Below are 24,395 nucleotides of genomic sequence, written 5' to 3'. Positions count from 1 at the left end.
TCTTCACAATCTTCTCTACATGTATACTAGGGTACTCAACCCTCTTATATATACAATGAGTAGGGAGTCACATCCTTTAAGGGAGGATTGTATTTCCCTCCAAAAATCCTTAGAAAAGGTGATCTTTCTTCCCAAGTTACCTCGTAGTAGTAGGACAGGGCACTGAATATGCTCATCCAACCATGTTAAGAGTCTCTTGCAGTAGGGAAGAAGTCCCATGAATATATTTAGCTAGTCCTTCTTGAAATCTATGCAAAATCTCTTCAAATCCTACACAATACACATGTTAACGCACATAGATTATGAAAACCCCCATTGACTCTCCTAAGAACACATTAAGCAAAGAAAGTGTGTCATTAAGTAAAAAAGGTAGGTTTAATATAGATTTTATGTGCCTAGGAGTGGATAGATGCGCCTTATGTTTTACCTATTTGGGAGGTCCATCAAGATAGAAAGAGAGATAGGGAAATGGGCATAGATGAAAAGTTGTGGAGAGAAGGGGCGCTTAGTGGGGGAGAGAGAGAAAAAGTAGGGAGACATGGCAAGAGAGAGAGAAAGAGGTAGAAGGGAGACATGGAAAGAGAGTTAGTGAGGGATAGAGAAAGGGGGGCATGGGAAGAGAGGGAGAGAGAGAGAGAGAAAGAGAGAGAAGAGAGAGAGGAGGGTTAGGGAAAAGAGGGAGCGAGAAGGGGGACAAAGAGAACTGGGAAGTGTTGATAGGTGGAAAATTTCTTCCTATAATATTGGATCATCGCTCGATCAAGGCCGCAATTAGGCCTATAATCTTTTGTTGTGGTGATTTCCATTGATATGTGGGCTTTATTTCCAATGAATGAAATTTCTCCTCAAAAGGAGACTTTCAAATATGTGTTCCTAAACCTAAATGTAGTCTAATCTAATAAAAAAAGTTACTTATTTATCTAAATCTACCTCCTATTCTAAATATAACTATCCCAATTGGGATAAATAAGTAGTTCAAATATCCCAATTCGGAGCATAAACATTTTAATTGTAAGATGTTAAGAGGAAGACAAGTTACTTTAGACAGGAAATAGTTCACTGCATCAACAAGTTGTTAAGTATAATGTATAACATAACTCGTAGAAGATTATATTAACATTTCAACATCTAAATGTAATTATTAAAAACAAGAAAACTAACTCAATTCAAGAAATGAAAATAGTTTCATTTCTTAAAATTAGAAATATAACACATTCACAACAAAATGCCAAAACAATCCTCACACTATTATGGAAAATGTATTTTCACTAATTAACAACTTTCAAATCCTTTATTAAGATCAGATAATTTTATACAAAACCCAGTCATAGATTTTGAGACCAAAGAAAACACCAACATTAGAAATAAATGAGGTAGCAACACACAAGTTTGACTCCTTTTCTTGGTCCCTTCTTTCCTAGTCTCCAATCCTTCCTCTATTCTTGACAATAGTGCACAAGCCACAATTATGGGTTACAACCTTAAATTGTAGTCTCTGAAGACAATCCCATGATACCATAAGGCTCTCCCTCTTAGGCTAAATCCCCCCTTAGGCCTTCAATTATTTTCTTGCTATTGATAATAGTGTACAAGTATGAATTCTAGAATTTCCCACCCCTTTCTCTTGGATCCTTTCTTGTATTTATACAAAACTATTACACTAGATGTTTGTTGCAAATGCAACTTTTTAGGAACTACTTTATAAAAATAGAAAATGGTTTCATCAACTTAAAGTAAACATTTTCCATTTTTTTCTTAATCCAATTGTATTTTGTTGATGTTATCTTAGAAGCTTCAAGGGAGAAAACTTGGCTAGCCTATCCCAATCCACTCCTGGACATGTTGATGATGATTATGCTAATCTCTAGATCAGTTCTTTATTTCCTAATAGATCCTATGTTCCCTTATTGTACTTAGGAAATTAACACCAACTTCACATGATCAACACTTAAACTACAATGCGAATGTTGTTTGGTTAACACTATAGTTTCATGCATGAACCCTAAATTTTCTAGCCCTTAGCTACCAGACACTAAATTTCATCAAATCATATGATTGATTCCTTGTGACCATGTGCTAGCCAATATCACTTACTGGAATATCAACATTTTATTTATAACCTAAAGTGAGTCTTATCGTGAAATCGACCTATACAAATGTATTGGTCCAATGCATATATTAGATATCCGATCAAGGGTTACATTGGAATATTAGGACTTGGGTGATGTTAGATATTGAACCAGCATGTTACCACATTGAATCTGATATGGATCACCCAATAATACAAGTGTTAATTGAGGGGTATTTATTTGTCTACTGAAGTGGTTAATTGACAGGTGCGGGAGTATCGAATATCAAGTGTTTTAATAAAAATAAATATGATGATGTCCGATATGTGATATTTCTTATGGGGAAATCCCTTCCACAAAGGACCATTGCATCAATTGAATGGATACCATTAAAAACTCAAGTTAGATCTTATCCCTAGAACCATGATTAGTTCTCCTATAGCTCAATCAGTTCTCTTGCAACTAAAAATATAAAAATCCAATTTGATCCGGAAATCAAGTACCACAATTATTACATGATAGAGGAATTCCCATTTTTTGTTGTTGTTGATGTCAATTATTACATGATAAAGGAATTCCCATTTTTTTGTTATTGATGTCATGCATATGTAGGGTACTCATGTAAGCATGACAATTAACTTCCACCTAGATACTCTGCCAACTGGCGCCAAATCCACCTATCACACCTAGCCCCACCAATGTCACATTATCGTATACTAATTCCATATTACCTCAAACAGTTTTAGCAAAGGGAGGAATGGGGGGTATGAATCCCTTCATCGCATGTCACGTGCCCTTGGTAGTTTACCGACCTAGCATCATTTTAGACCCCCCTTTTTATTAACCTTTGATCATGTGAGGAGTTTCCAAAATGAATATAAAAAGTTGATTCTCTAATGGCTTGTGATGTGTTGATCCACGCTGCGTGCTATTTACCCATCCTGGTAAACTATTTCAAGATCATCTTGAATTTTCTTGGGAAACATCTTATACCTATTAAGAAAAAATTATTATTATCTACAAATTTAAAAACTTATCACATTCAATTGCAACCATGGTTGTAATCTGAAAACTTACTTCTTTTGAGCAACGATTATAACGATATGGAATGGAGAAGGAAGATATTAAGCAACTTAAGATATTGTTTTAAAAATCCCTTATGTTCAACAACACGTATTGCATTTAAACATTCGTTAACGTTAACGAGAAGTTCAACGTTTTGAACTATGTGAATATTAGCGTAAATCTTCTTTGATTATGTTTTAAGCACATTTTAACATGCGATTAAGGCTTGATTAATTATATTTTAGTAAGGATTAAAGATATTGGATATCAAGGCCTCACGCTGATGTAGGAGTATTTTGTTCAAGAATATCTTGATAACATGTTGTCTAAGATGTTGAGTTACATTAGAGTGACATCATGTATAATGTCATGGCAGTGCCACATAGGTGACACGTGGTAGGGATAAATGGAAATTTGGGAGGTGAATGTGTAAGAATGAGCAACACGTGTCTGAGGCCACATCAACGCAATGTTACATGGCAACATTTGGTTGATTGTAAAATGCAAACATGGCCGTCAGAGTTGGAAAGTGACCTGGCATATCCGAGCAGGATCCCAGGGAAACAAATGGGAAAATACCTGATACACAATAATTAGGATATCAAGTTATCAGGCCATTGGGCTTTCGGTCTATTGAATCATTAGACTATCGCCCTATTGATCTCTTGGGATATTGGGATATTATTAATATAGTCCCAGTTACTCGATAACCCAATAGAGAGAAACATCCACATGAATCATTGTTTGAGTGACCGTCAATTGACGGGTACTAGGGTCCCGGGCATCAGATGAATTTTTTAACAAATTATTTCACGAAAATACTGGTGGGTTGGGATTGGGATTCCAATACATCATGTGCCTTGGGTGTGCACTAAGGGGAAAATGGGTGAATGTGGAAGATTTAATGAACTATGAATATTGAAGCGGAGGATATCCGACTAATATATAAAATAATACGTTTGACGAGGGCTCTTAGAAACTGGGTTTTATTGAGATTCTGTTACATTTCTATATTCGTATTATCTACAAATAAAATTATAGTGAAAGTAAGATTTGAAAACGTAAATAAAATAATGAGTGAAAATAATGTTTAGTTTAGAAGAAGAAGGGGACACTCAAAAGTAAAATTCATAATGTTTAGTTTAGAAGAAAAAGGGGACACTCAAAATTAAAATTTTTAAGGGTGATTGTTGTCATGTCAATGGAAAGGATGGCGAGATATCGAGAAAATAATGGGCCCATTACATGCATGAGAGGTGGAAACCAATTTTTTTTTTCACTTAAATGGTGGACAAGGTGGTTGTTTTGGATTTAGGTTTAGATTGAAACACATATGTTCTTACAACTTTTTCAACCACGCTTTTATGTTTCCTTTATCTGTTAATTTCTAATAAAAATTTTCAACCACGCTTTTATGTTTCCTTTATCTGTTAATTTCTAATAAAATTGCACACTTATAGCGGTATGTGTGCATCCCCACACATATATATTATTTTTTATTATTTTTATGTTAATTTTTTTATAAATAAAAATTATATATTAAAAAAACAATTTGAAAACCTTTCAATACTTAAATTTAAAAGAGTGAACGGAATTTTACTTGAATGGTTTATGAGGCACAATAATTGCTAAGGTTTTGCAAATGGGGTAGCAAGCTAAGTGGGCTTGATTGTGGGGAAAACTCCACAGTTAAGTGCAGTTGAGCCAGAGACGATTTGGGATGGGTGACCTCTCAAGAAGTCCTAGTTAGAGGGTGCAAGCCCGGAAGTGATGATTGAAGCTATGTGATTCATTTTACTAGTTTCAATCTCACTTCTTCACCTTGAAGTGATGATTGACGCTATGTGATTCATTTCACTAGTTTCAATCCTACTTTTTCACCCCAGATGAGGTGATAAGTGATGATTGACGCTATGTGATTCATTTCTCTAGTTTCAATCCCACTTCTTCACCCTAGATGACATGATGATTGACGCTATATGTAATTATGAATTATGAGATTGACGCTATATGTAATTATGAGTTGCAATGAGTGCAACCTGAATTCCAAAATAATATCTAACATTTATAAATATTTCTAATAAATATTTTTTTACATAGATTTTCACATTTCCATTATAACTAATATATCATAATTGAATATTTTATTTTAAATCAGCTAATAAATATTTATATATTCATTGAGTAATAATTTTATCTTATTTATTTAATATTTTTGATAAAAATTTATAATATATATATATATATATATATATAAACCTGTGGTTACTGCATTAAATTATTTGTATGTTTATTTGAATAATTAATTTCAAATAAGGACTTTTTAAATAATGACCTTCGAGCAAGTTTAAAAACCGTGGTCAAGAAATATAATAAAGGTGGGATGTTTACGTCATTACTACATTAAATCATTTTTAAACTAATTTAACTATTTAATTTCGAATAAGGACTTTTAAGTCTGACCATCGGGAAGTTAAAAAGAAAACGATGGTGAAGAAATATAATAAGGGTATGATTTTTACATGTAATCATAGTGAGATACCAATGATCCATCATTATACCTAATTTTATCTCAAGAATCTATCATTATATATACAGATATTTGTTAGGATAATGATCTAATGGTTTTAAATAAAATATTAATTTATTATTAATATATAACAACCATTTTAAATAAGATATTAATCCATTTAATGACATTAAAATTTAGAAGAAAGAATTAAAAATTCCATCGAGGCAAATTTTACATAGGGATGGTTCAAATTTGCATGTTAAATCTAAGAGTTCATTGGATTTATTAGTAAGAAAAAGTTGAACATATGTGTGAAACCCTGAAAAATTTAAAGGACAAAAGTTTATTTTGAAATTTAGAAATTTTGGAGAATTTTATTACTCATTAATAAGTAAATTATAAAATATTTACTAATATTTTAGTAAAATTATTTAAATTTCTATTATTTTATATTGTCCCTATAAAATATTAATAATTTTTAGAGTAAAACAATTTTTTACTCTACCATTTAGGTTAATCATTTTAGAAAAAATGAAAATCAGTAAAAAAAATTCCAAAAACATAAAAAAATTAGCACGCTTAGAAATATGATCCCCCAAAATTTTCCATAATAATATTGTCAAATACTGGAAATTTTAGAGAGTTAAAATGTGTAATCTTGAGGATGTTATAACCATCGCCCATAACTTCAAATTCATTAGTCCCTAACCTGAAATATGTATTTAGAAAACGATTGTCGATGCAAGGAGGGAGTCGTTGAGAGTACCACGAATTCATTAATCCATAAGCTGAATTATGTATTTAGAAAACGATTATCGATGCCAGGAGCGAGTCATTGAGAGTACCACGAATCGAAACTGGTTGAAATTAAATGGCAAGGTAATTCGCCAATATGGTTTACTGGACAAACTAGTTATGAGCAATTATACAGCCCAACCCACGCGCTGACCATTGAAGCCATGATCTTATGTCAGACAGTGATGCTTTCACTACGGTGCAAAGCAAGAAACTTTCACTACTGTAATGCGGGATTATTTACCAGAAACTTCTTTTATAAACAAGTTCCCTGCGCACTAGGTGCTGAGGGCAAGAGTCTAAACCATTTGTGGGAGTTGTGCAAATAAAATTAGTTCGGTTTGTGGAATTGGGTGGGTAACACCAACAGGATCTCGGGAAGGGAATTGTGAGACAGGATGTCCAAGCATGAAGAACGGAGTACTCCATGCTCCCTACCTTTACCTTTACCTTTGTCATCTCTCAATCATGTTTCACTCCTCTGCAAATCTGTCACGGTATCCACGGAATTCTACGAGAATGTTCTTGGATTTCATGTTGTGAGGAGGCCACCTTCATTCGATTTTGTAGGAGTTTGGTAAGATATTTGCATCAACATTAGTCATATACATACATATATTGCTTTTGCTTCTGAGGATGTAACATATTAGTGTGAACAATCATGCAGGTTATTCAATTACGGTGTGGGCATACATCTCTTGCAGTGCAAGTCTTTGGATGATCTACCTAAAAAAACTGAGATCAATCCAAGAGATAACCATATCTCTTTTCAGGTTAGCTTTAAAGCCCCACTGTCATCATTGAGAGATTACTATTATTATTCTTGCTGTATATATGTGCTTCAACTTATACTTCTGCTTATCATTGTTATTGTTATTTTTCTTCGCAGTGCCCAGATATGTTTTTAGCAGAAAAGAGACTCCAAGAAATGAACATAAAATACAAAAAACGTGTGGTGGAGGATGGAGGATTATACGTTGACCAACTTTTCTTCCATGATCCCGATGGTAACATGATCGAGATCTGCAACTGCGAGAATCTTCCCGTTATTCCTGTCCGATCACCATCTGCTGTGAGATCAACCTCTCTGCGGCTTTCTTTACCTCAACCTAACTCTAAATTGGAGCGAGAAGACAGCCTCTCAGAAATCGCTTTGGTTCCAGTGAATGTTGCTACGCCAGCAATGGACTTCACTCCTTTGAGTAAGCTATTCACCTGGACTGTTAATATTAGAACAGGGTAGTTTTAGTTTAGACCTGGTATAATGAAAAATGTTTTTTAAAATTTAGGATGTGTATATATAAGTATTTTTAATGGATTGTGTGGATGGTAGATTTTGAGAATATTTTAGAATTTAACAGTTAAGATAGAGATTAAATAACTGATCTTTATTGTGATAGTTAAATTTTGAATCATCAAATTCTGCAATATTTCCCCACCTACACTCCCTAAATATAAATAAATTCAATTATTTGACTCTTTTTTTTTCTCACAATTCTAAATAAAGTATCCCTTGTATTCTGAAGATATCTTCTTTGTTTCCCTGTCGTGAACAGAAAAAGAGATCGAAGCCACTGCACCAGGGAGCCGCTACTCATCAGATGCACTTGATGATAAAAAACTATTTTTTCTGGACGTCATGGATTTTTTCCTGTAATGGCTACAGATAACCAGAGGTATTCCCTTAAATGCGAAATAATATGCATGGTAGCTACTAAGAGGGTATTTGTAATCTTAAGCACCTATTCTAGAAATTTGATTCCGAGCCGGCTAGAGTTTCCAGGAATGGGATGATTTTGAGAGATTAGGTATAAGGCCAATATTAGGGTTTTAGAGCTTTGTACTGTGTGTATTATGCCATCACTTATTTGAAGCGTTGTATATGTGAAAGCAGATTTCAAGTAATTCATTAACTTTGCATTTTGATAAATGGGCTAGGTGAAAAATTACCTCCTGTGTCGAACAATCTCAGCCTCTTAGTAATGCGGAGTTTCGGTTAAAACTTATGAGATGAAAAATGTTAACGTCTTTCACTCTTAAAAATGACGCCTAAAAACTCCCAACTTAACTCCGGAATTCTGGTCAGACTTGACTCAGCACTGCATTTATTTTATAAAAATGTTAACTTTTAATAACTGCCAACTTAATTCTGCAATTCCTCTGACATAGCACCGCATTTATTTACCTCGTACAGCAGTAGGGGACTGTTCAGTGCATGTTCACGCCCTAATTACAGTGTATAAAATTGATGAGAACCTTTAACAATAAGTAAATTTTTATTGCATATAACTTTTGTTAGAAGTGAATTTTAATAATGTTTGATCTGGCAACCTTACACAGGATGAATTTTGAAAAGCATTATAAAAAGTTTGAATTTCTCTGTATGTAATATTATTAAATACTAAATCAATATTAAACAAGTATAGATATCTATATCAAAATAACTGCACCTTAATTTAGGAAAAATATTTAAAAATATAATTTAAATTTAGATTGGACTCACCATTCCAGAATTATTGCTCAGTTTAATGCATTTTCTATTTATTTATTTTCTTCTCTTAGTTATAGCTATTCCAGGGCTTTATCTTTATTGTCATTCCTGAATATCATTTGAAGATTGTAAATTTATTTTGTATTTTTATTTTAAAAATTAATTGATTTATATTTTTATTTGAAAAATTATCAATTAACAAATAGATTAAATAATAGAAAAATCTCAAACATTTAGCAAAATAATATTTAAGAAGAAAAAACTTATTAATTCTATAAAGCTGTAAGTTACTACGCAAATTAACATGGTTAAAATAAAATATATTTATGATTAGTTTTATAAATCAGCTTGGCTTGGCATAAATATATTTATTCACGTTATTTTAATTAATCAAAAATTATTTTAATTTAAAAAAATGTATTAAAATTACATGTTTTTTTTTTATTGAAAATAGGACAAATTTATTTAAGTAATTGTAAATTTTGTAATTCCAAATTTTCTTAACACTTGAGTTGATATAACTTGTAGTTAAATTTATGGAAAAAAATATATTTTTCATAATGCTTATGGAAAAATTTATGTGGTAAATGTTTTATATATAGAGAGAGCACACTTAAATTTTTCTAGTTCATAGTTGGAAAGATTTAAAAGTGAAATGGACATTAATGATGATGTGTAGCTTTTATAAATCAAATTTATGGAAAAAAAATATACTTCATAATGTTTATAGAAAAATTTATGTGGTAAATGTTTTATATAGAGCGAGCACACTTAATTTTTTCTAGTTCATAATTTGAAAGATTTGAAAGATTTAAAATTAAAATGGATATCAATAATGTGTAGCTTTTAAATATATTTGTATATTGGTACATGTAAATTTTCAAAGTTGTTCATCAAATGTGATGGATACATAAATTAGGTGAACATTAACGATGATATATGATGTGTAGTTTTAAAATTGTTAATATATGACAGTTAAAAAGAAAGAAAATGGATAAATATTTGTCCAATTTAATTTTTTTTTTTTTAAGTTTTTACTTATTTTTCTTTAAAGTAAAAAATTATTTGTCAATCATAGCTTGAAAATATGGATTTTGATTTATTAATCAATAGGGATTTGTGACATAAAATAGGGTTAACATTTTTCTAAACTATTTAACATATATAAATAAATTGGTGAATTTTTTTAAATGTTCATTTTGAAATTCTAACTCTTAATAAAAGGATTAGTTTTTTTTTATTATTTAAAATTTTAAAAATGTGTATTTAATCTTTAAAATTTATAAACTTTAACCTCTTTTAATGTGGTAGGTTAGTAATACTATGTAGTTGGTAAATATTATTGCAAACTTCCTTTACAACTTTTTTTACTCCAACTATTCATAAATAACTTCCTATAAAAAGTTATATTCATATATTTATTTTTATTAAGTTCAATGTTAGCATTCATATTTAAAATTATAAATATTACATGAATTTTCTTGCTTAAAAGGCTTTTCCACCTTTAGGTTTAAGTAATCATATAAGTATGTTTAAAAAATACTTATTTTAATGATTTTTTGCAATAATTGTTTTAACCATTTTCGTGTATTTTATAAGTTAAGTTTTACATAATAAAAAAGTCATTTCATATCAATTTGAGTTCAAATAGGAATTATGAATTATAATGATTTATAATGAGTTTAAATTGAATCCTATTCGAGGTGTAGATCAAATGGTGACAAGGTGTAGTCTTAAAGAACTTCTTTTGCTAAGGTCCAAAGTTCAAGACCCCATGGTTACAAATCCAACCATATTAAGGGTTTTTGTGGGTGTCATATTGATGACATGGATGATTTTGATGGCCAAAAACAAAAGTTCAAATAAAAATATTTCAATGCATCACATAAAAGCAAATGAATATCTAATTTGTAATATTTATTTTAATGAAATAATGAAAAATATATAGTAGATTGTCAATATTGTATAGATGCTCAATGTTTTTTAGTATTTTTCCTAAACTTGTATACGAAGTGTGGAAAAGATCATGCCATATTTTAGCTTAGCAAGATTCTTCAAGTCTAACAAAAGTTCAAAAAAAAAAATTCAATGCATAACATAAAAGAAAATGAATATCTAATTCGTAATATTTATTTTAATGAAAGAATGAAAAATATATAGTAGATTGTCAATATTATATAGATGCTCAATGATGTTAGTACTTTTCCTAAACTTGTATACAAAGTGTGGAAAAGATCATGCCATATTTTGGCTTAGAAAGATTCTTCAAGTCTAAGGGACAAAAAGGGCTAGAATGGAAATCACAGAACCAAATAAAATTAAAGGACAACACAATTGAAAAAATTAGAAAGTCTAACATAAAATTAATATAAGAAATTTTGAAATTAAAGGAAGGATATATAGATGAACATTAGTAAATTGTATACTAAACTTGATAACCATGTAAAAATGTAATCATCACATTGATAACAATTTTTTGTGTGATATTTTTAAAGAGACTAAAATAAGAAACTATGATAACTAGAACTTTTTTTAATTATTTTTAAACATGCACTTCTTCCCTTGAACATTTTCTCACAAGTTCTTATTATAGCTCAAATGCCACTTCTCTTTTCTTTGAAATGAAAATTCCACCTTTGTCTTACTTATAAATATGTTGCATAGTTTAGGAGAGTTTTATTCAAGTTCTACTTCTCCATTTTCACATATGGGACATAACAATTCTTTTTCCATGACTCTTTTGGTTTATTACATCTTTGTGTTTCATATATATGTGTGAATTGTTTCCTATTTTTTCACTTTGACCTCGTAAGTGTCTACTGAACCTATCTAGTATTATTGCTTACTTTCAACACATTTTCTCCACTTTCCTTTCTTGTTGCATCAATGACAAAAAATCAAGGACTTGTTATCTATTGGTCATCTTTCTTCTTCTATATATCAATCATCAACTAATTTATGGACTATTAGTTCATGTCTTCTTCCTACTTTTTACATCACCTTATATTATTTTAACTAGAAATTTGTCTTTTTTTTTCTCAGTAAAGACTAAATCTATTAAGTAAACGTATGGTACAAAAAGAGCTTACAACCAAGAGAGACAAGAACAAAGGCAGCCAGAAAGAATAGGCTATCCACCTCGGCTCCTAAGAGAAGAAGGGAAGAGAGCAGAACTGAGCATGAAGAAGCAAGAGGAACAGAGGAGCGAGGAACAGAGGAGCAGGAACAAAACAGAGGATTCTACCCAACATGTGTAGAATCGACTATTCGGCATTTTTTCCCTTTCTTTTTACCAACTTTGACCCAATCAAGAGAACTTTGCTGGGCTGGCATGATCTGCAAACTGAGATGTGCTTGCGGAGAGGCCTCCTTGTCTGAATCCGAGGCGGAGGATTCATGATTCCTTTTCTGTGAGACTGGTAGAACAGACGGATCCATAGGACCAGTCGCTGGCGGATCCTGTGCTGGCTCTACTGCCAGTCCTTCCATATTCTCTTCCTCTTCATCCGAGCTGGAGTCAAAATCGTCCATGGGGGGAGGATCATGTGGCTTCCAGCTTTTGGATTTCTGTTTATGAATGGATTTCTTCTTTTGGGCCGGCATCGTGGGACAAGAGCTTTGGAGGTGTCCTGTATGATGGCAATTTCGGCAGCGAAAAGCTGTGTTCTCGTAATCCAATGTTTGAGTCCAATGGAAGTCTCCAATTTTGAGATTAATCTGGTCCGGGAGACCTTTGCTCATATCTATTTCTGCACAGATTCTGGCAAAGGTGTATAAGCCTTTTTCCCCTCTAGTGATGTCTGTGTCTAGGAAGCGGCCTAGAGAATCGCCAATCCCTTGGAATACAGCAAAGTGCCATAGATGCGCCGGGAGATTTGGAAGTCTGACCCAGATGGGAAGTTTAGTGATGACTGCTGTAGAAGGATCGAAATCTGGGAACCAAGGGGTGAGGAATAGGCCAGCTGCACCCCAGAACCATGGGCCATCAGTTAAGGCTTTTTGATAGTCCTCACCGAAAGCAAACACTACGATGAAGAAGCCCTTTGAGCATAACAGAACCTTGCAGTTGTTGGTCCAGTTAGAGTGAAGCCATTGGTAGAGGTCTGCTGTGCGTGGCCATAACCCATTGAACCTGCAGATAATGGCATGTTCAGCAAACTTTTGAGTTTGCTCATCCAGCGATGGATGCTTTATTTCAATGGAGGGGGTTTCTTCCAGTTTGTCCACCAGAAAGGGCTTGGGAGCCTGAGCTGGTGGAGCTGTTCTCTTAGGCAGCTGAGCATGGACAGCGTCCTTGTATGAAAATGCCCCAGCTGAGGAGGTCTGTTCCCCAACTCCCCCTCTCAAACGAAAGGTAAAAACAATGGAAGCATTTCTCTTAATGCTGTAAAAAGACAGGGGGTTAAGATCCTCGAGCTGTTTACCTTCATAGATAAGTCGATGTGCTGCAGATGGAATCCCCAACTTGAGTTCTAGAGCAAGCTTGAGGTCTTGCACTTGATCCGACGCTCTCACCCATTGTAGCAGCGTTTTGCCCGAGTTTAGCCTGATCAGTATCTGGAACGAGGCAGAGAGATCAGAGGGCTGCTTGCTTCTGCAGATCTGAGACGTGAGAAGGCTGGAACTTTGAAGGGCTTTCTTTTCCTGAACTTGCCGCGGGGGTTTGTGAGGAGATGAGGAGAAAATCCTAAGGTCGTTGGTTCTGTCATTGCGATCCACCCCAATGAGTTTCCAGATGCTCCATCCGTGCCGATTCAGGAAGCTTGAAGAGTTCTGAGGGTCAAAAACAGAGAAATGGCGAATCTGGGGGGATAGAGAAGGTATAAATATGATTGAGCAGCCTTTCAGGGCAAAGAATTTCTTCCCACGAGCCGCCGCCTGGGAAAAAATGAGAGCATATTCTGCAGGTTCGTTCTTAGCCCATGCATCTGCAATCTGATGGGGGCTACTGTATCTAGTTGCAGCAGAAGAGTGCCAAGAACGGGCTGCCCCAACGACCAGATCAGAGTAGAATAGATGGGGGGGACTTTCAGGAGATATTTGAAATCACGCAAACCAGAAATGAGAGCGTATACCTGTGTTCCCTGAGTTGAACATGCGTCTTCATCAACGGCAGAGTTGAGCAGGGGCTAGACGGCGGCCGAAAGAGGGGAGGTGGCAGGAACTCGGCTAGGGTTCATCTTCGTCTCGTGCCCTGAATCGCCGATATAGCCTTCAACTTTTGTTATTGTACTTGTTCATTGAGTCTCTTTAACTAGAAATTTGTCACTATCCATAATCAAACCAATTTTCTTAATGCCTCCAATTTTATTCGATATAAACCTACTTGAAAGAAGTGCACAACTATAATATTATTTTTACTCTTGAACAACTTATAATCATTTCTTTTTGCACATGCTTGATCTAGTTTCATTCATTTCTATATATACTTGATCTCATACTTCACATAAAGAATATCAAGGTTATAAGTGTTTGAAAAAGAGACTACAACAATTATAGCAATAAATATTAATTATAATGTATCTATTTTTCAAAACTAAGTATTCTCTCCACCCTCCTTGTAGTCTTTTCCTCACACATGCATTCCACTTAAATTTTCATTGAAATCTAGCCCCAAATATTTACACCTTTTTATTATCTCCAGTGGTTGACCTAAGGTGATTTGTGGTCTTTTTCCTTATTACTTTAGTGAGAAGAGTATTATAATAGTTTCTTCAATTTTCAAGTTCATCCAATCTCTTTGTAAAATTCCTTTGAACCCTTATATGATCATGTAGGTTGTGTAGTGTCCTAGATGTTTGTGTCACATCATCTATAGAAAATAAGATCTTTGTATCAACCATTATGGATCCCCCTTGTAGACATTTCATGTTTATGGACATTATTATAACTTATACAAAATAAGATAAAATAATGTTAGTGGATAAGGGAAAACCCTATAACACCTCAATGTTGCTATTAAGCTCTCGGAAAGGCCCTCCAAATTTATTATTTTAGCCATTAATCATATTATAACATGTGTATTAATTATCTCCATTTGATTATGGCCCTCATTTCACTCAATCTCTTCCATATCTTCTCCCTTAGTACAATGTTAAAATCCATCTGAAATGTACATGAAAACACCATAGTTCATCATGATTGTTGCACTAAGTATTTTTTATTGCATGCCTAAGTGAAAGGGAATGATCATGGTAGAGTGTTTTGATCATAAACTAAATTTTCATTTGGTTATTACCTTACCTCTACCTATTTTCTCATTTTTCTTCATAATAACTCATATGAACTTGGAAAACACTAGGTTGATCATGGTAGTTCTCTAGTTCCCCACATTTTTCTATTTTATTTTTTTACACCCTATTCAAATATGGAAAAAGGAAGCATTTTTCCCAAAGTCTTGGGAACCCTTATGTAACCATGTTATTACATATTTTTATGATGTGTATAAAGAGGGAATCCTTCCCATATTTCATGTATTATTCTTGTAATCCTAGGATGAATTTTTTCATTCTCAATGACATATCCTCTTTTATGAAGACTTCTTACTTTGTGCTTATTTTTGTGGTTTCATTATGTACACTAGACTTTCATTTATATTTTTTCACATGAGATGGCAACTAGGTGAGCATGATATCGTTTGCTACCAACCATTTCAGGGTTTGTCATTCCCTTCAAAATGATTTTGGGTTTTCCTTCGCCATATTCACCATCTTAACCTCATAGATTTACCTTTTATCTCTTTCAAAATAAATTTACATTCTCTTTACCATTTTCTTTAATATATGTTTCTCTTGCCACCTTAGAAATCTTTGTTGAACCATGGGTTCAATAGGAAATTTTTTGACGCTAGCCTTCCTTTCCCTAGTTTCGTTTCTTTGCAACATTCATTTTTTTGTATTTACTCAACTAGCGCCTTGCAAATATCCATTATTTCATTTGTTTTGTTTATTAAAAGCCGAACTTGGAGGCAAATATTTTAATTATCTAAAGTTTGTACATTTTTGTGGAAGAAATGATTTCTTTTTGTAATACATGTGTGATAGTATATTACCTCTATAAGATCCTTTTTATATACCTATACTGTACAAAATAATGGTCATGGTTTGATGAGATATTCTTATGGAATTTGCATATCACAAAAGCTTCTATATTATCTACTAGGTGTGTTGAAACCATTATGTAATCTAGCAATATTTGAATGTGGCATGTGGACTCCACTCAACCCTTTTAGCCACTCAGTACCATTATATATAATGACGTTATATAAGTGTCACAAGTGTAGAGGCACTTCATTAAAGTGTGTAACTTTCAAGCTATAACACATTGATTTCCTTTTCCAATCCCCTAATTTCAAATTCTCCATAGGGTGTGTATGTTTCCTATAAAAAATTCCTTTTGAATTGTCCTTGTTATCTCATTAAAATCCCTTATTATCATTATGTCCCATTTTTTTTGAAATTATTCTATTTCATTACTAGATGGCAATGTGAGTCTTAACCATTCAATTCATCTATTTTATATAACTTTTAAAAAGGATGTTGAAGTAGCATATTACCAAGAAGGTTTCAATGCTTCCTCTTGTATTTTGAGCCAAGCATATCAATTTTTATTATTAGTTTATTTCAACTTTATTTTGTCTATAAATTCCTCCTTAATAATACAAGGATTTTGTGATGCCGGCTAAGCCGCAACTACCCACAGTATGCATATAAAATGCATGTCATATACATGTCCCAGGAATTTTAATATTCCATACTTAGTAAAACCTTCACAAGTCAAGGTTTAATGCTTCTTCAATAAACTCTATGCGGAAACGTTTGATTTAACTATCCAAAGTCTGGACCTTTATAAACCTTTGAGCAGGACCTTGTAAATCCTTCATAATCTTTGGTTAATTCTTATTACCCGTGCATATTAACCATACCATGGGTTTTAGACTTTATTTAAAACTCAACTTAAACCATAATCTATTAATCCCACTTATTTCTATTATAATTCCCATATAATAGAAATATTTCATAAACCACACTTAAACCTTACCTTTCCTCCATTCCACAAACATTTGCACGTATATCGATGCTCTCTTTAGCGCATTAAATATCCACTGTTGATCTGTCTCATCCAATCCAACGACTATCACATTATATGCTTTCCAACTAGCCCAGACAATCTCCACTGTTGATGTGACTCATTCAATCGAACATCTATTGCACAATCTCAGATTCTTGCACAACCGATATCAGGTGAAGAGCGCACGAGAAAATTAGTCTTCTCGTGCTACTTGTCGGTTGCTAAGGGTAATCGTGTGAAATTTTAGAATACCACTTACAACTTTTAGGGTGTGCGAGATACTGCTTACCACCTACGAAGACCGCTCCATCATTCTACACATTTTCTACTCTTTTGTCGACACGTGCATTGATGTGATCCATCCATCTATTAACTTAATCTCCTGCGATAAGATCTCCACCGCTCATCTTCCATTAATCCTCTTCATTGATCCAACAGTTCCTGTACACTATTGCTTCATTACTTCTTCCTTTCACTGATTTCGATCTTCTATTGCTCTTCCGCTTGACTCCTTCCTGAACTTTGTTCTGTGTATTATTTAAACGCTACCACTCCTGAGCTTTGATTTGGTTATTCAATCAGACTCCAACATTGTCTGATCATCGCAATACTCCTCTGAGCATTGTCCTCTCTCTTGGATTCTTTTTGAATTCCTTGCACACTTATGTTATGAAAAATTACTCTAATCCACCCACAGTTTATAATTCAATTACTCAATACACACCACACAAACTCAGAAATTGCGCTTCTGTATTAATAAATAAATGTTTACACAATGAATTCCTTCTCGGCTTGATCTTCTAATTCAGTGGCCTTTCCTTTCCTGCCTGTAGGCTTACAGTCAAACACTATATAATATTTGAACTCTGATTCTCAATCTAACTCACTCACTAACTAACTCTCTATATGCCTTTTAGGCTTACATTTATACAAAAGGTTATGTAACCCATTTCAGTTTAGATCCTTAATCTTTTGAACTAAATCCTGAATATCCTCTAAGTCCACTTTTGACTCAACTAATTCCTAAGGATCCTCTCTAGTTCCACAAAACATGAAACCAAATCCTAATCTAAGATTTACAATTAATTCCCAAATCTCTCAATCCCTATGGAATTTTAACTAACCTAAATCTCTCATGTTCTCCAACATTTGAGAACATTTACAAACATGCCTCGTAATACTTAATTAAATCCTATGGTTAATATCTCTCATAAATTTACTTAGAATCCTTAATAATTACATTAATTTAATGCTCAGGAAACCAACTTCCTTGAAAACAACAGATCCCCTATGTCTACTAAAATACAATGATATTTCTGAGCCATATGCTTCTGCATCAGGCTCCCAAGGTTTAAATAATATTCATGATCTCCAAATCATGTGTTCTCATATGTTGATAGAAAACCTCTAGGGTCCCAAACTTTAGTTTGCAGTTGTCTGAATGCTCTGTTCCTTTGTTGTTGCTATATGTTTGTTGACTTCTGTTTCATATTCCTCTCCTTTTCAATCAGTTTCAAATTCTGACTGATCATGCTTCCTGTTGTTGTCAATCTCCTCCATCTAGACTGCTTCATCATTAATTGCCATAATTCTTCAATCTCAATCTCCGACACATCCTTGGCTTGTTACATACTCTTCCATTATTGTTGTACTATGTCCACTAATCTTCAAACTGTTGTTCATTATCTTCTCTTTGAAATTGTCGGATTCTTACTACCGCCCTTTCCTCCTTACCCTCTTGTGACTTTCCAAACAACCTATGTTCAATATTTGTAAATTCACTTTAAAAAATAATTTTTCTTCCAATTCCCCTTGTACTTGATTCCTCTCAAATACATCACTATGATGTTCATCAATTCCAACATATTTTCCTTCCTCTTCCATCTTTACTTGGCTACTCACATGTGACGAATTTTCCCCAGCATCTACAACAAAACCTGCACTCACAAATAATTATTAAAATGAAAAACATAAGGCCTCAGTGCCTCTTCTTCCTTTGGCAACATTTCAGTATATTGCTCTGACTTTTCCTTCTCTATCAGCACATGAGTATGCTGATTCAACCTCTTTAGAGAATTCTCTAAAGGACTCTCAAAATTGTTAGCAAGTCTATCTTCCACACCATATTCTTCAATGATGTCTTTTTGCTCTTGTCCACTGTATTGAATTGCTTCTTCTGCAATCACACTGTCATACTCTGAGTTTTCCAGCAAATATTCCAACAATTCAATTTCTCTTTGACACTTCATATGTAATTCATCATCACTTATAATTCCAGCATTTATACACAAATTATTAATTTCAAAATTACAAGGTTCAACAGTCTCAATTATTGCTTCACATATCATCTCTTCAAACTGAATCTCATCTCCTTCTTTCACAAGAAATTGTTCCTGTGTTGTAACAACTTCAAACATCAATGTATTACTAAATTCTTTCTGTTGCAATAATTCACTGCTTTTCTCATTCAAGAAACATTCTCCATCCTTCTTTACTTCAAAGTGTTTATCTTTTGAAAGATACTCTTCCATACTTTTTACAGTCTCAAAATATTGTTCATCCTCTGCAAAACCTGTAACCACATCAAAATTATTAGATTCAAAAATACAAGGTTTTGCATCCTCTTACTGATCCAAACTTGTCCAACATTTAAGAAAATCATCAAAAATTCCTTCTTCAGAAAAGTAAAATTCTTGTTGTCTTAAATTCGCACAATGGTTCATAAAATCTTTCACAGATCCCCAATATTCATCTTCACACAGAACTTCACCCTGTTCTGCTTCACAAATGGAAACTTCCATTCTCAAATCAACTTCTCTGAGTTCTTCAAACTTCAATTGAACATTCATTACTTGTTGAAGCTTCATCATCTCTTCTGCTAACTGCATATTCACCCGTTGATTTCCCTTCTCTTGTAACCTCTACCACTTTATTTTTTTCCTTATGACACAACCATGCTTTTGGTCTTCTCTATTTATCTGCAACATCTCCATCAATAACTCAAGATGAACTACAATATCATCCTTCTCCCTCTCATATTCTTCTTCACTTAATTGTCTCTGTATGCCATTTTCCTTAGCATCCTCTTTCTCCACATTTATTCTACTGTGGTCTTCCACATTTATTTTGTGTCCCTCAATTTCATGAATTTTACAACCTTTGTGTTCATGCGTTTAGTAATATAATGCATTTACCTTTTTCTAGTTCTCAAAAAATATGAACCTTCCTCCAATAATATCCCATGGTACTCCATACCATTACTTTTAGTTTTCCTTGGGCTACAAGGTTCATGTATCCCTATTTTCAACCTGTTTCTCTAAATTATTCAATATTTGGTTCTCTACTTTGGAGGAAAACCCACTTGCTTATGTATATTTATTTGTCCACTAACACCCACTCTTCCTTCTTTCCTATTCTTAAATAGTTTTCATATCCCCATCAATGAACCATTTAAACCACTTCAACTTCCATTTTTCTCATAGGCTTGAGCTATATATGCTTCATTCATTTTAAAGTGTGTTATTCAAGGATATTTATTTATCTTCTAGACTTCGTCATTGTATCAACCTTTTTATTGTCTATATTAGGCCTTCCCACCTTAAGATATCATTTTGGTTTATCCATCCATCATCCATGTTATGCCTCCCTCCTTTTTAGTTCTTTGATTATAATATTTTTAGCTATTCATTTTTTCTCTTATTATTCTAGGACAATAGAAATAACCTCTTTATCTTGTGATCAATTCTTTTGGGATGTCTTCAGGTGGACACGGAGAAGGAGGTAAAGGAAACAATGAAAAGTTAAGGAAAGAGTCGAAAAATATTCGATAAAATGATTAAAGTGTTCAAGTGAGGGTAATACTAATAGTGGAATATTTAAAGTAATATAGATGAATTCGAATTGATTTTATAGAGTATAAGTACATTCAAACCTTTAACATAATTATCATTGCAATCATATTATACATTGAATGTTATAGTTTTGATTATTAACCCTTTATGAAGTGAACATAGCCTATTTTTCATGAGTTACCACACAACTACTCATGATGACTGAGAAGAAGGATGCATAAGCAATATAGTAGGTAAATTCTTACCCTTTAATATTATTTGGTTCACATACATTCTCTTTAACTTATTAAATAAACTAGTTTCTAATGATGCATTAAAAACTTGCTCCACTTTTAAATTTTGAATTAATTAACAACTATTTAAAAATGAAGAAATCATTCCATAATACCAAATTGAAATAAGGAAATAATTTCAAAATCCAAAAGAAGCCAGGAATAAAGGAAAATGGGAAATAAATAATAATTAGGATGCAAAAAGATATTATTAGGGATAAAGCCTAAGAAGATAATAATAAATAGGAATTTATGATAATATAGATTCTTTCTTGGATTTCTCATAGCTTTCTATTAAGACAACAATGTATATTAAGTTGGATCCCAAGTGAAAATGATATTCTATAACTCGTTGAAACTTTGGAGCATGAAGAAGCTAAGGTCACTAAGGGAGAATGATTTGTATTGTGGTCAACATGGAATAAGAAATCCTCCTATATGGGGATTCGAGGCATAGCTTGTTACATAAAAATGAACATTTCTCTTGAAATTCAACTTCATAAGAAAGACCCCCTCAATTAGTACTTATGAATGAAATTTTAGATATTAATGCTAAGAAGATGGCTATAATAATATGTTATTTCTTGTTCCTATTAGTTCCTCCTTTTATAAGAAAAATATCTAAATATAAATTGTCCCTATAAAAACTTAGAACAAGATATTTATGGTCCCATAAATGAAGGTAGTATCCTCTTGCTAGGAAATTTTAATTTTATAATAACAACTACTCAAGCTACTTTTTAAGAAATTATTCCAACCATAACCTTGTTTCGATAGACGGAGACCTTGTTTTAGCTAACATATATGAAAGAAAAATTGAAGACCTAATGAATAATTTTTTGGTACCAAACAAATTAAGCTATGTAATTTTGAAGATTAGATAAATTGCACGCCTAATGAAGAGGCCAATGTTGGGGCCTTCATTTAATTTTGAGAGATTTTGACCAGTTTTGACTAACCGATGGATGAGAAAGAGACAAATGGTAGCAACGGTTGGGTAGCGAAATGAATAGTTGCAGAGGAGTGGTGGCAAGGTGGAAGTGGAAAGCAAAGGAAGTCGAGGAGGCAGGAAGGTGTAGAAGCATCCAAGGGAGAAAATAGCCGAGCAAGAACTAGAAATCTAGGCAGCTGAGAACGACATAAAAGGGGAAGACCGAAGAGGAAAAAGGTTGTTGAACTCGATAGCGGAAGGAGTTGGTTGCAAGCGAAGGGATACACAGTTGTAGAGGCTGAATGATAGAGTGTTGGGATCCGAGGGACTTGGTTGCAGAACTGATCTGAACTCAAGCAACTAAGCCAGGTACTTTATAATGCTTATGGAAAATGCTGGATCATAATGTAATATTTTATGTTAATTTTAATAGAAACTAGAGTCGATGTTGGTTGTGACTTCTTATGTATTTGGCCTCGTGCTTAGTGGGTCTATTAAAATTTTGAATAGTCTATTAGTTGCATGTAGACGATAATTCATAAATTGATTCAAGGATGTTGTTATCTCTGTTTCCCATATAATGGGTATGTGTGTGTGTGAGAGATCAACTATGCCTGATTGATACTCCTTCAACCCCATGATGAACCCTTCTCCCTTTTGGTCGCAGTGCGCCTCGAGTGAGACTCCTTGCCCTTCGGGGTAAGGTGAAAATGTCGTTGCTGTCCTAGACTACAACAGACCACTATTAGCATCTTGTGCTCGAACCTTAGGTCTTTCCCCTGATGACTCTTTCGAGCAAACAAATGGTTCTGTTTCCGGGACCTGAAGTTGAGATAACTGGTTCATAATATGGTGTCAAGGGTATTTAAAAGAGAAATTGGAGACTGGTGGAATCATAAAGTAGATCAATTTGTGGTAGAGAAAGCTTCCCAAAGGAATCAACCGATCGATAAGGTAACTAAAGGGATTTTATACACTGATGGCATCAACGACCAGTATGAAAATTTTTGGTGCAAGTTCCCCGAGGACCTATATAATTGGTTGAGAGAGCTGAAGAGGCAGAGCCAATTAGACAGATCGACGATAGTTCACCATAGTTGGACTCCGTCTGATATTGCATTGCTAAAACAGTTGGATAATGACTGGACGAGAGCAGTCGATTTCTGGGTGAAGACTATGGTGGAAGGGTACGTGATCGAGTTTGCTGCAGAGAGCTACCAGTATTTCTCAGAGGTAGGAGCTGTGTTCAGCTCTGGGCTGAGAGGGGAGTTGATAAGAGAAGTCCAGATGTGGATTAAGATGTTTATGGTAGAGGAAGGACTGTTATCTCTACCCACTGCCGAGATGGAGGCGTAAAACCCCAATACTAGGGGAAGGAATTAGAGGGGGAGATGTTGCCTACGGAGGGATAGGGATGCTGTGAGGTGATGGATGTGGAAGGATTGAGAAAATCTAGGGATGTTAGAGCACAGAGGAGGGCGCTGCACACAGACAAGTGGCAAGAAAGAGTAGCTCAGGCTCCAGGGAAGAGAAGGAGGTGGAACCACCAAATAGGACTGGTGATGGGAAAACCCCGAGTTAAAGAGGAGGTTGAAGACAGTGCTAGGAAACCCGAGTGTGGGAGAGAGGGATGCGAGAGCCGGGGAAATGAAGAAGGATGCTCCCTTCAGGTTGCAAAACTAGTATCGTAACAGGAAACCGAAGGAGAACCGTCTTGGAAGGTTGCGGAAGTAGAATCGCAACATGGAACAGACGAGGGACCTTCCTTGCAGGTTGCGGAAGTAGAATTACAAGATCAGAAACCACATCGGCGTGAGGAAAAAGATGACAATAATGTGGGTGATGGGAAGAGGAGGTTGTTCGATAAGGAGGAAGAATCCATCAAAACTCAGCAGCACCAACCTCGAAACATAAGTGGCATTTTCCCCAACCTTCCCCTAGTACCTTACCACAAAATGAAGGAATTTGTCATTATCTTAGCCAAGGCAGTGCGACTATATAGTGCGCAGGAGAAATACAGGGTTGGTCTCAATATTGGAAGTAATACAAGAACCTACTATAGTAGTAACTTGGGACTATAGGGATCTCGGCAACCAGGAAGCAAAGTTTTTGTGTTGTTAGCCCATACTTAGAGCAGTATGGCGGGGTCATTTACTATATACCCGAAATTTGCAGGAAAAGGGGAACGAGGATGTGGAGCAGCACTGACACCTATGAAAAGCCATTTGGAGGGCCTGCTAGACTTCGAACAACGTCTGAGCGGTGGAATTCCAGACCATGCTAAGAGAAAGGGCTCTATGCTGGTTCATAAAGTGGGCAGAGCAGAACTAGAATCCCAC

At 34.2% G+C, this 24,395-nt stretch overlaps 1 protein-coding gene across 1 annotated transcript; it reads left to right on the top strand.

The window, feature by feature from the left end:
• The first annotated feature begins 6,707 nt into the window (after positions 1-6,707).
• Positions 6,708-8,371, top strand: LOC149221843 (glyoxylase I 4-like). Its single transcript, XM_089383048.1, has 4 exons — positions 6,708-7,018; positions 7,109-7,214; positions 7,331-7,643; positions 7,998-8,371. The coding sequence occupies exons 1-4, from the start codon at positions 6,840-6,842 to the stop codon at positions 8,096-8,098; spliced, it is 699 nt and encodes a 232-aa protein (XP_089239174.1). The 5' UTR covers positions 6,708-6,839; the 3' UTR covers positions 8,099-8,371.
• The last annotated feature ends 16,024 nt before the right edge of the window (positions 8,372-24,395 follow it).

Source organism: Pinus tabuliformis, chromosome Q (assembly GCF_031772625.1).
Source record: "Pinus tabuliformis cultivar Carrire ecotype Pingquan chromosome Q, CPIR1, whole genome shotgun sequence".
Taxonomy (NCBI): Eukaryota; Viridiplantae; Streptophyta; class Pinopsida; order Pinales; family Pinaceae; genus Pinus; species Pinus tabuliformis.
This window is presented reverse-complemented; position numbering and strand designations above follow the sequence as displayed.